The 12,500-nt window shown below is 36.5% G+C and overlaps 1 protein-coding gene across 2 annotated transcripts in view; it reads left to right on the forward strand.

Annotated features, from left to right (window-relative positions):
* Positions 1-12,500, forward strand: part of LOC145263223 (organic cation transporter protein-like) — a 133,256-nt gene that overhangs the window by 84,467 nt on the left and 36,289 nt on the right. For both annotated transcript variants that reach the window (XM_080120307.1, XM_080120308.1), the window contains exons 8-9: positions 7,783-7,964; positions 10,560-10,711. In XM_080120307.1, the coding sequence (XP_079976433.1) occupies positions 7,783-7,964; positions 10,560-10,711 (334 nt within the window). The remainder of the gene's footprint in view (positions 1-7,782; positions 7,965-10,559; positions 10,712-12,500) is intronic.

Raw genomic sequence — 12,500 nt, forward strand, 5'->3', positions numbered from 1 at the left:
TATATATATATATATATATATATATAAAGAGAGAGAAAGAGGGAGAATAAATGACAAAAAGTTATATTCCAAAATTCATGATGTTGACCATCTTATAATTTATTCTTTTAATTCAGTTGACTTATGCAATTCTTGACAGTATCTGTTTCTTAGCGCAAAATCAATCACTTAATTATTATATCAATCAGTGAATCTATTATGCCCTTAACTCATCAGAAGAAATAGCAACAATCAATCCGTCAAAAGGAATTGAAATGTGATTTGACATGGTAAAAATCCGAAAATTGGAAGATAAGTTGCAAGTAACTTTTCATTTTTCCATTACGCCATATTGAATTTTTATAAAATCATTTTTGTCATTTATTCTCTATATTGCTCTGTAATTACATTGAGCTTCTTATATAAGGATTGATATATTATTAGAAAATATATTTCTACAGAAATATATATATATATGTGTGTGTGTGTGTGTGTGTGTGTGTGTGTGTGTGTGTGTGTGTGTGTGTGTGTGTGTGTGTGTGAAAAACGTTTACAATAGAAGTTAATGGGCTATATGGTTCGATTTTAAGTGATAATCTCGACCACAAATGCTTTTTGTGTGTGTGCCAATGTGTTGTAACCTAGTACGTGACTATGGTTTCCGTATATCTAAGGAGATCAAAGCTAGTTAAAGCTGCGGGTTGGTATGCTAACACTTGCCAACTTATGGACAAGTTATTGCTACCCGACACGGACTTCTATTATTGTACCTTACGGAATAAATCTAATCTGTATTTTATATCTATGTATTATTGTCATTCGACGATAAATCACGACGAGACATATAAACTTCAAAATAAAATTTTAAATTAAAAATCATAAAAATTAAAAATCATAAAAATTAAAAATCATAAAAATAATAAATCATACACATTAAAAATCATACAAATTAAAAATCATACAAATTAAAAATCATACAAATTAAAAACCACACAAATTAAAAATCGACACGTTATTAATAGAGAATAATTATTGTTGTCTTTAAGAATTATTCTGTATTTTATCTACTTTTTATTGGCATTGAGCCATAACCAGACCCAAAGTCGTGTTGGCATCTCCCGGCAGTTTATGGTAAGCTGTCAGAAAAGTAACAGAAACATCCGATTCGATTAGCCAGTCAGCTGTCATTTTTTTTTTACATGGTGGTCACCACTTATCAAGGCCCGGAAGCCACTCAGGGATCAGTGTTATTGCAAGTACAGTACGTTGGTGTGGAGATTTAATGAAGTGTTTACTTAAGAGGGCGGTTCATTAGGAATTTGTGAACGTTTGACTTGAAGACATCCAAGTTGTAGTCCGGTGGGAAGCAGGCAGACGGAACAGAGCTCCACAGGCGTGCAGTTCTAAGAAAGAAGCTTTGTTCATGAGACAAGTTTCAATGAAATCGATTCGTTGTAACAAAAAGAAAAGTTTTCATCAATGGAAAAAAATCCGTTTTCTGATAATTTTTCAAGATTGTTTCCATCAAAAGCGTTTTCGTTGTTTTGTAACGTTGCACAGATGAGTGTATGCAAAGACATGTGAAATGACGTCACCGGTAAAAAAAAAAAGACTATGAAAAAGAGAACGATCACGTTAGAGACGTGGAACTCGGAACGAAATCACGTTCGAGATCACGGTAGAGGCGTGAATTCGTTCGAGAAAATGATCACGTGTCTGACGTCCTAGCTGTAACAATTAGCAAATAAATGTTTTTGTTACAAAGAAAAAGCAGTTATTTTCTATTCTTTGTGTCTTTTGCGACTCAAACTGCATACAACGTGTTGGGTCCCGGATAACGTTACAAATAGAAAAAAAAAGAATAATAATTAACCGCACGTAGCCAACGCATCATTCCCGATATCAGAGACGTGGAACTCGGAAATAAATCACGTTCGAGATCACGGTATTGGTGTGGATTCGTTCGAGAAGACGATCACATGACTGACGTCCCGGCCGTAATGATGAGCATGTAAATAATTAGTTGAAGATATTCTTTGTGTCCTTTGCGGCTGCAACTGCATACAACGTGTTGGGTCCTGGATAACGTTACACATACAAAAAAATAATTAATCTTGCGTAGCCAACGATATTTCAAAATGCAACTGCTAGGAGACAACGCGCGGATCTTTACTACTCCAACTTTACAATATGGCAAGAAATAATAAGAAAAAAACTACTGAGGATGGAGTTTGACTCCAAAATATATTTAAATTATAAATTTCAAACAAGTAAAATATTGGTCATTTTCGTAATATTGCGTCGTAATTTGGTTTTCACCGGTAAAAAAAAAAACTATAAAAAAGTGAACGAGAACGATCACAGTATTTCCTCCTATAACAGACAACACGCTATGCAACATACAAATATCTGTGCGTGAGGTCACCAAGCTAATCAAGAACAGCATTCCAGTTATAGTGCTGAAAAAGCTCCAACCAGAACTTGCCCCCATAATTACAAAACTGTTTAAGCTTTGCCTTAAGGAGAAGTGTTTTCCAACACCCTGGAAAACCTCATCAGTATGCACTGTATTTAAGAATTCAGGTGAAAAGTCATCTCCCTCTCAGTACAGACCAATAAGTCTCCTGTGTGTCATGAGTAAGTTGTTGGAATCCATATTAAATAAAGAAGTAGTCAACCACCTCAACAGAAACAACCTTCTTAGTGACATGCAATATGGTTTCCGCTCCGCAAGATCTATAGCAGATGTGTTAACGGTTATATCCCATAGGATCAGTGAATCTCTTGACAAAGGCTTCCTTTCCAGGGCAATTGCTCTTGACATATCGAAGGCCTTCGATAAGGTATTGTATAAGGGCCTACTTCAGAAGATTTCCAGCTACGGTATCACTGGAAATGTTTTCTCAATTATTAAATCATTTCTCTCCGATAGGTTCATAAGAGTAGTGGTTGATGGGCAGAAATCAGAGGCCCACAGTATTAATGCTGGAGTTCCTCAGGGGTCCATCCTGGGCCCAACTCTCTTCCTGATCTGCATCAATGATCTCCCAAAACACATACTTAAATCATTCGTTGACATCTATGCTGATGACACGATCATCTATGGCAACACATCAAAGGCCGTAAATGACAAAGTTCTCTCTGATTTTCTCTCCTCTGATCACGAGCGCCTGGTACAGTGGAGGAAAAGGTGGCTGGTTACTTTTAATGCATCTAAAACCAAGCTCCTATCTTTACACCATCAACGCTCTGATCCTCATCTGGCATCAATTGAAATGGATGGCTCTCGACTAGGGGAAGCTCCATGTTTTGATAAGCTTCTGGGCTTGCCCTTACTCCTGACCTGAAATGGAACGCGTACATCAAGTCTATTGCCAAGGTCGCAGGAAAAATGGTAGGATCCTTCTGCCGCTCCAGAAGGTATCTCACTGGTGATGCAATTCTCTATCTATATAAAAGCCAAGTACGTCACAGGGTGTAGTACTGTTGCCACATCTGGGCAGGAGCTGCTAAAAACAGCTTATCCTGCCTTGACAGAGTACAAAATAAACTTCGTGGCTAAGAGGGGAATGCCCTTTTCTCTTCCCTGCAACCTCTCTCCCATAGGAGAGACGTTGTGAGCATGTCTTTGTTTTATCGTTACTTCCATGGCAAGTACTCGTCTGAGCTCAAATCTCTGGTTCCCCCTCGTCAATCTTTCACTACGAGCATCCGTCTAGCTGAAACCACTGTCAAAAATTTCCCCCACTCTTTAACTATGCCGAAACAAAAACGTAGATTCCATGAACAAAGCTTCTTTCTTAGTAATGCACGCCTGTGGAACTCTGTTCCGTCTGACTGTTTCCCACCTGACTACAACCTGGATGTCTTCAAGTCCAACATAAACAAATTCCTGGTGAACCCCCCCCTTAAGTAAAACACTTTATCAAATCTCAACACTAACGTATGGTACATGCAATAACCCTTATTCCCGAGTGGCTTCCGGACCTTGATAAGTGGTGACCACCTTGTAAAAAAAAAAAAAAGAACGGTCATGTTAGAGACGTGGAACTCGGAACGAAATCACGTTCGAGATCACGGTAGAGGCGTGAATTCGTTCGAGAAAACGATCACGTGTCTGACGTCCCGGTCGTAACAAGGAGCAAATAAATGTTTTTGTTACAAAGAAAAAGCAGTTATTTTCTATTCTTTGTGTCTTTTGCGACTGAAACTGCATACAACGTTTTGGATCCCAGATAACGTTACAAATACATAAAAAAAATAATTAATCTCGCGTAGCCAACGCATCATTTCCAAATACAACCGCTGAGAGACAATGCGACTAAGTTATTTTTACTATTGACTTGTCTTTCTCCAACTTTACAAGATGGCAAGAAATAAGAAGAATAAAAAAGAAACAAAATACTGAGGATGGAGTTTGACTCCGAAATTTATTTAAATTATAAATTTCAAGCAAGTAAAATATTTGTTTATTTTCGTAATATTGCGTTGTAATTTTGCTTTCAAGCGCACTTGATGCGCATTTTATTTTATTCAAATTAAATAAACGCTTATATAACGGAACTCACATCGGAAATAGGCATCAATCTTTCTGATTCTGATTTTTCCGATTACGATTAATCGTCCCAACACTAATTGAAATGTGTCCAATCCTTCTGACTGAAATATTTTACTAATACAAAACCTTCCATTTTAAACGTATATAAATTATCTCTTTTGTGAATAACTCATTATTTTGTTTTCTTTACCGTATAACAATGTCTCGTGTTTTTTCTCAGATTTTGATTATTTCCGCCTAAGCTCAAGGAAAACTTTAGAGTCTTACGTTATGAGACAATTGAGGAGATGAAAGAGGCTCTGCTGAGAGTCATTGACACGTTTACACAAGAGGGCTTCCATAGGGTCTTCCAGAAGTTGCTAGAACGGTACAACTGTTGTATATTTATTCTTATCTAATAAGGGTTAACATCGTGTGATCGTCTAGTGGTCCAGTCTATTTGTTCATATGCCGTTGTGTGTGTGTGTGTGTGTGTGTGTGTGTGTGTGTGTGTGTGTGTGTGTGTGTGTGTGTGTGTGTGTGTGTGGTACATGTATTTTCAGACATACCTTCATGCGTCGTCGATGTTGGTCCATCTGAATTCATCTCGTGTCTTGGGTGGGAGACTGATACCTGTTTTGGAACGAAGATTTATCACTCCAAAACCGTGAATTGGTTTTATAGTTTTATTCACATTCCAGATGTCTCCCAGAAGGATGTAAGTGAATCTCTGGCTTGCGTGGTTTCTTCTTGGTCTCATTTCCACACACGCAAGCGTCTCACCCCCCCCCCACAGTGAAGGGGAGGAGACGACTGTTAAGCCGTCCGTCGTCTTCTATGTCAAAACCCAATCTCCCCGATTCAGCTAACCTGATCACGTGACTAACACGCATCCGATAAGCTGACCCTCACTTCCGGTCTACAATATAATTTACTCACCTCCCCCCTCTCTCTCTCTCTCTCTCTCTCTCTCTCTCTCTCTCTCTCTCTCGATCCATTCTCTAACACAACAAGTGCATTGCAGTCAGAGGAGATTACTTCGAACGGCACTAGAGCTTCATATATCTACTTTCAATAAAAGAGCTCATACGAAAAATGTGTGGAAACTTATTGAAGGCACCTCCTAGGTACACTCACCTGAGGTCCGTGTTTCGTGTTAGCGACGTGTTTGCCCCTTTGTGTTGTCAATCACACATCTTAACAGAGCAGACATCTGTGTTTGCCGTGAATGTGTTGACACGACGGTTAAATTCATGACAGTTTTGTTTTTCTGCAAGCTTACAACTGATCATAACATTTCTACCCATGCAAGACGGAAGCCGGAAAATTGGAAATATTTACAGACTTCTTCTAATGTTTCAGTTAATGAACCTCATTGTTTTTACAAGAACTCTAAAACATTCACAAACATTTTAAACATATAACTGTGCCTAAATCAAAACATGGATTCCATGAACAAAGCTTCTTTCTTAGAACTGCACGCCTGTGGAACTCTGTTCCGTCTGCCTGCTTCCCACCGGGCTACAACTTGGATGTCTTCAAGTCCAACGTTAACAAATTCCTAATGAACCGCCCCCTTAAGTAAACACTTCATCAAATATCCACACTAACGTAATGTACTTGCAATAACCCTTATCCCTGAGTGGCTTCCGGGCCTGGATAAGTGGTGATAACTGTGTAAAAAAATATATATATATAAATTATCTCTTTTGTGAATATATGTCATTATTTTGTTTTGTTCGCCATACGATGAATATCTTCCGTTTTTCTCACATTTGACTATAAAACCTGCAAATCTTTTTCACTGAAACTATTTCTCTGAATCTGACTCATCTCAGAAATACTTCTCTCCCATTAAAAATTACCCTAAAGCAAAAACTTCCTAAATAGACGGGAACACATTCCTAAAACCATAATGATCTCTTCCCCATAGCTTATGTTCTTGTTTGAAAGTTTTGTTTTGAACGTTTTCAGTTCATCGTCTGACGTTAACGGATCTAATTAAACCTTAACCAACATTCTTTTTTTTTTTAATATTTTAGAAATAATATCTTCTGACGTTTTGTTTGATAATTTTTATTTAGTTTTTAGTTTTGACTTTTAACTAGAATCTAACCCTAATTTTTAACTAGAATCTAACCCTAATTTTTAACTAGAATCTAACCTAACCCTAACTTTTAACTAGAATGTAAATACGAAACCTCGGAAGTATAGAGTAAATTCTTTCCAAATATCAAACATGGCGACTTATACACTCGGAGGTATATAACAAAACATTTGACTCATCTAAAAAATACTTCTCTCCCATTAAAAAAAAACTTAAAATAAAAACTTCCTAAACAGACGGGAACACATTCCTAAAATTCTGGTGACCTCTTTCCCATATCTTGTCTTCTAGTTTGAAAGTTTTGTTTTCGACGTTTTCAATTCATTATCTGGCCTTAACGGATCTAATTAAACTTTAACCCACTTTTTTGTTTTAAATATCTTAGAAATAATATCTCCTAGCGTTTTGTTTGATAATTTTTTAGTTTTTAGTTGGGACTTTTAATCATAATCTAAATACGAAACCTCGGGAGTATAGAGTAAACCCTTTCCAAATATGAAACATGGCGACTTATACAGAGGTTATATCAACCAAAACGTTTTGCAAATTACATTCAAGATGAGACCAGTCGTCGGATTTATCTCAAATAATACGAATAAAAATTGAAATGAAGCTTACCGTAAACTACTGGAAAATGCCGACTCAATCTTAGGCCAGGTTTTGCATCAGTATCCTTTTATTGTGTATTTTTATTCATTTATTTATTTATTTTGGAATCTTTTGAGATGAGGCCTCATAATTTGTGCTTTCCTTTTTTTTGCGGACTATTATCCTCATCTTTATAATTGTTGTTGTTGTTGTTGTTGTTGTTTCGCCATGTTTCGGCCAATCATCCTCTGGCCTTCTTCAGATAATTAACCGCGACGGGATAGGAATGCTGAGTCTTGTAATTTATTTCCAGTAATTACTGCCTTCCATAGTTGTTGTTGTCTTACCAAGTAATGTATCACCGACTAATACTAATTGCCGGCTTGGATAGGATTGAAACCGCTATCTTCAGACAATACCCACCTGGAACTATAGAGATTCAACGCCTCTATCCATTGCACTACAGACTCAGAAACGTGGTAAAACAACAACTATAAAGATGAGGATAACCGTCCGTAAAAAAGAATGAATGCACAATTCATTTTTTATGTTGTTTTTTTTTTTTTTTCAGACATCAAATGGCTGTCTCTAACACTTGCTCTGTCGGGAAAGTTCGCTATTTCGGCCAGCTTCGCCATCGTTTATAACATGACAGCGGAATTGTTCCCGACGGTTGTGCGCAATGCGGCTCTAGGGGTCAGTTCGTCCGCCGGCAGAATAGGAAGCATGGTCGCACCCTACATCACTTTAGCTGTAAGTTAAACACAGATTTGCTTGGAACTTTTCTGACCCTATTTCTCTTACTATTTTCGGGTTTTATTATCTGTTCCTAGAAACCAATCCAGACAAGGTATGAAACCACTTGATTTAATGATCTCAATAAAATAGCAAAACAAACAAATTGTACGTCAAGATCAAACGCTAGCCAACAAAAAGCATTGGTAAATTATTTTCATCTCATGAGTAAGTTGCTGGAATCTGTGTTAAATAGAGAAGTCAACCACCTCAGAAAAAAAATACACTCCCTCAATGACATGGAATATGATTTCCATTCTGCTAGATCTACAGCAGATGTGCTAACGGTTATGTCGTAAGATTAGCGAATCTCCCGATGGAGACTTCCTTTCTAGGGCAATTTCTCTTCACATATAAAAGGCCTTTGATAAGGTATGGTATAAAGGTCTACTCTACAAAATCTCTAGCTACAATATAGCTGAAAACGTCTTCTCAATTATTAAACTCTCTCCGCTGATCTTGAACACGTGGGGAAAAAGGTGGCTGGTTAATTTTTATGCATCTAAAACCAAGCTTCTATCTTTACATCATCAATGCTCTGATCCCCTATCTGGCATCAATTGAAATGAATGACTTTCGTCTTAGAGAGACTCTATGTTTTGACAAGCTTCTGGGTATGATCTATTATTCCTGTTGTAAGATGAAACACGTACATCAAATCTGTTGCCAATGCTGCTTTAAAAATATGAGATCGTACTATTGCTCCAGTAGATATCTCACTGCTGATGCAATTCTCTACCTGTATAATAGCTAAGTACGTCTAAAAGCCAGGTATGTCCAATGATGGAGTACTGTTGCCACATCTTGGCAGGAGCTGCTAGAAAGTCTTATTCTGCCTTGACAGAGTTCAAAATAGACTTTAGCCTAGTGGGGGAGGGTGCCCTTTTCTCTTCCCTGCAACCTCTTTCCCACATAAGAGACGTTGCGAGCCTGTCTCTGCTTTACTGTTATTTTAATGGCAAGTGCTCGTCTGAGCTCTAATCTATGGTACCCTGGCCTGACTTTCATGAAAAACACTTGTCTAGCTGAAAACACTATCAATAATTCCCCCCATTCTTTATCTGTGCTTAAACTTAAACGTAGATTCCATGAACAAAGCTTTTTTCTTAGAACTGCACACCTGTGGAACAAAGAATATTACTAATGTCGAGGAGTAATGTTTTTAAAGAGTAATTGCTTTGGGAGTAACATCTCTAGTGAAGTGCTTCCTTGGAGGGGGGGGCTTCGTTTTTCCGTTATTGGGAAATGGTGATAGCATCTGTGAAAGTTTCTTTCAAGAGTAAAGTTTACCAAGGGCAATGTTTTCAGAGCGTAGTGTAGATGTTTCAAGAGCAATGTTTTTTAGGCTAATGTATTCCGAGAGCAAAATATTTTGAGAGCAATTTATCATGAGACCAGGTTACCTGAGAGCAATGTACCCGGAAAGCAAAGTATCCTTGGATGTTTTCTGAGAATTAAGTATTCTAAGAGCAATATATTCCAGGAATATAAATAATCATCTATAGAATTATATTTCATTTCGGCATCAAATAACACATAGATGGCTGTATCCCGTAAAACAAAACTAAATAAATAACCATTATCCTCAAGTAACTTCTGGCCTTAACAATTGCTAAATCCTTTGCATATAAAACATCCAACTTTAACTCATGTAGATATTTTTTATCAAACAAACAATTTCTTTAACCTAATATTGTTACGTTATGTGCGTATATATGAATATGCTCCATAACGACGTACATGTTTAATAGTGGGGTTTATATTTTATCTGTATATTCATGTACGTGTAAATGCGTGTATTTATATACATCGTATAATTTAGTTGATCGTCTAGTGTGTATATTTCAACATTTATGCAACAGTTCTAACAGGAAACGATTGACGTGGACGTATCGAAACAGTTGTAGACAAAGTTCTTTTTAACAGATGTAAATAATACAACACATACCTGGATTATATACAAACGTTTATGTTCGTGATCTCAGCTGACATTTTCAAAGATTGCAACGTCTTTACATCTTGGCTGCCTGAGGAAACGCCGCCCCCTGCGCCATGGAGAGACCAATTCCCCCCTTGAGTCGACCGTTCTATCTGATTTCCAGCTAACGACTGACTAGAATCTCCCCAAATCTACATCTCATTACGTGTCTCAGACCAACAGCTTATGTAACCTCAATCTAGTTATTTGTTTTTGCAAACCAAAAATCATGTTTACATCTATTTTCTATTTTCGCATTCCTTTGTAGCGATATTATTATTTGCTGTCAATCACTTTTCCCCAATCTAATTGTTTATTTTCCTAATCATAATAATTGATCCAGCGACCCGTTGTGTTCGAATCAATAATAATAATAATAATAATAATAATAATAATAATGTTTGATCCTTTGCCCTGTTTGCCACAGTTAACACAGATACTACACGATGATCACAGCGAAAGGGTCACAACATTACAATATTGCATGACCATTGTATTCATTACCCAAACTTTATACACTGCAAAGAATGCTTTAAATAAACTATAGCAACCCTTTATATTTTCTGTTGTTGCAGGGCACACTATTGCCAACTGAATTCGGAAATGCTGTGCCACTTTTCCTCTTCGGTGCATTTGCGCTAGCAGGCGGATTACTATCACTGATGTTACCAGAAACACTTGGACGGATCTTACCGGAAACAATCGAAGACGGGGAGAACTTTGGCAGGTAAAGAACCCAAACATTTATTGTTTTTACCTTTGCTTGTTGCGCATATCGTTTCGTTTATGTTGTTGGATAAGCAAGCAAACGTGCATTATTTGCAGTAGTCAGACTACTGCTCTAAACTGTTATTCGCACAATGTTTCGGTCGGTGTAATCTCCGATCTTCTTCACGTGTATCTTATCGATCTCGATTATCTTTAAGTGGAAAACTGGGATCTATGTTGAACTCTGGAATCTTCACGGAATTTCGAATAGAACACGATCCATGATATTGTTCCATCAGCTATGATATGGTAGACGTCTTAAGTAATTCTTAGTATCGTCTGTACTGGGAACTGAACCATCAAAATCTAGAAACGCGACATTTATAACTGTATTTAGCCAAGTATAGTATCCGTTATGACATGGGTCTTTGTGCATCTTGTTCAACTCGGGAATCTTTTTTTTTCGAACTCGGGAATCTTTCTGTCAAACTCAGAAGTCTGCATGGGATTTTGGACGGAACCATTTATTTAACATAAATTATCAATGGAGAATATCCTCATCTTCAAAATCCAGAAACATAAAAACCAAGAAATATTTACTAAATCAGGATTACAATGAAGCTAGAGATTGTTCTTATACGCTAAACTTTACAGTGATCACGTGACGTCCATTCGAAGATTGAATTCACTATCGATTTTAGTAACTGAAGCTTGCCTGCAACGTCATCTCGCAAATTTCTTATGTTCTTATACGCAAAACACGCCTTAACCATAGAGACCGCAGATGTATTTTTTTTAACTTTGACCCAAATATTGATCCCTTAACATTTATTGTTGTGGGCTCAAATCGAATTAAAATGTTTGACCCATGTCCAAGTAACCTACATCTAAAATTCAAGTGTTTAGACCCAAAATTGGCGGAGAAGTTTGGTAGAGTTTGCAAAGTTCAACTCTGTAAAGTTTGACCTCTTTCCAGACAAATATTTGCCCCAAACTGATTAAAAAGCTTGGTACATGTCTGAATACACTTTATGTAACATTTCAAATATTTAGCCCCAAAATTGGCTTAATAGTTTGCTAGAGACTGCAAAAGTCAAATGTTTTGAACTTTGACCCCTTGGAAGCCAAGTTTTCATCAAAAAACGATTGAAAGCTAAATATGTCTAAATACACTTTGTGTAAAATTTCTTGTAGTTTGTCAGCAATAGATCAGAACTAACAAGTGTTTTGATTTTCTCAAATTATTCTTTGCATCTGCTTTACTAGTTCCATTTGGTATCTTTTTGTAAAAGATTATTCATTGCAAATCTGAACCATTTCCATTTTCAAATGGAAGGTTTTGCCTATATTATTAAAAAAAAAAATTTAAAGGAATATTTATTATTTGACGTCTAATACGTATTGTCAAACTTTTACAGAAATTGAAATTATCTAAATTTTCAGGAAACGTTTCTATCCCCTTATAAGTTTAGCCAACCATTTGGTTAAGTTACTCTTAGCTTCTGCGTTTCTACATTTAAAAAATCGGTTAATTAGTTTCGGCAGGAATCAAATAAATGTAACATGTAAACATATACGCATATCTAAGTTAATATAAACAGAAAAGATTAGCGTATCAACCTTTTAGTTTTAAAAAAGATCTGATGTTGTTTTTAGTTCAAGAAAAACCGACACCAAATAGTTTTAATTAATTTGATAAAACACGGAGATAGATATGATCATATCTCATGCAAAATATGAAGAACATACAACACACCTATATTATATACGTATATAAATATATATATATATATATATATACATACATA

This window comes from Euprymna scolopes, chromosome 38 (assembly GCF_053919585.1).
Source record: "Euprymna scolopes isolate OS-2025 chromosome 38, ASM5391958v1, whole genome shotgun sequence".
NCBI classification, from domain to species: Eukaryota; Metazoa; Mollusca; class Cephalopoda; order Sepiida; family Sepiolidae; genus Euprymna; species Euprymna scolopes.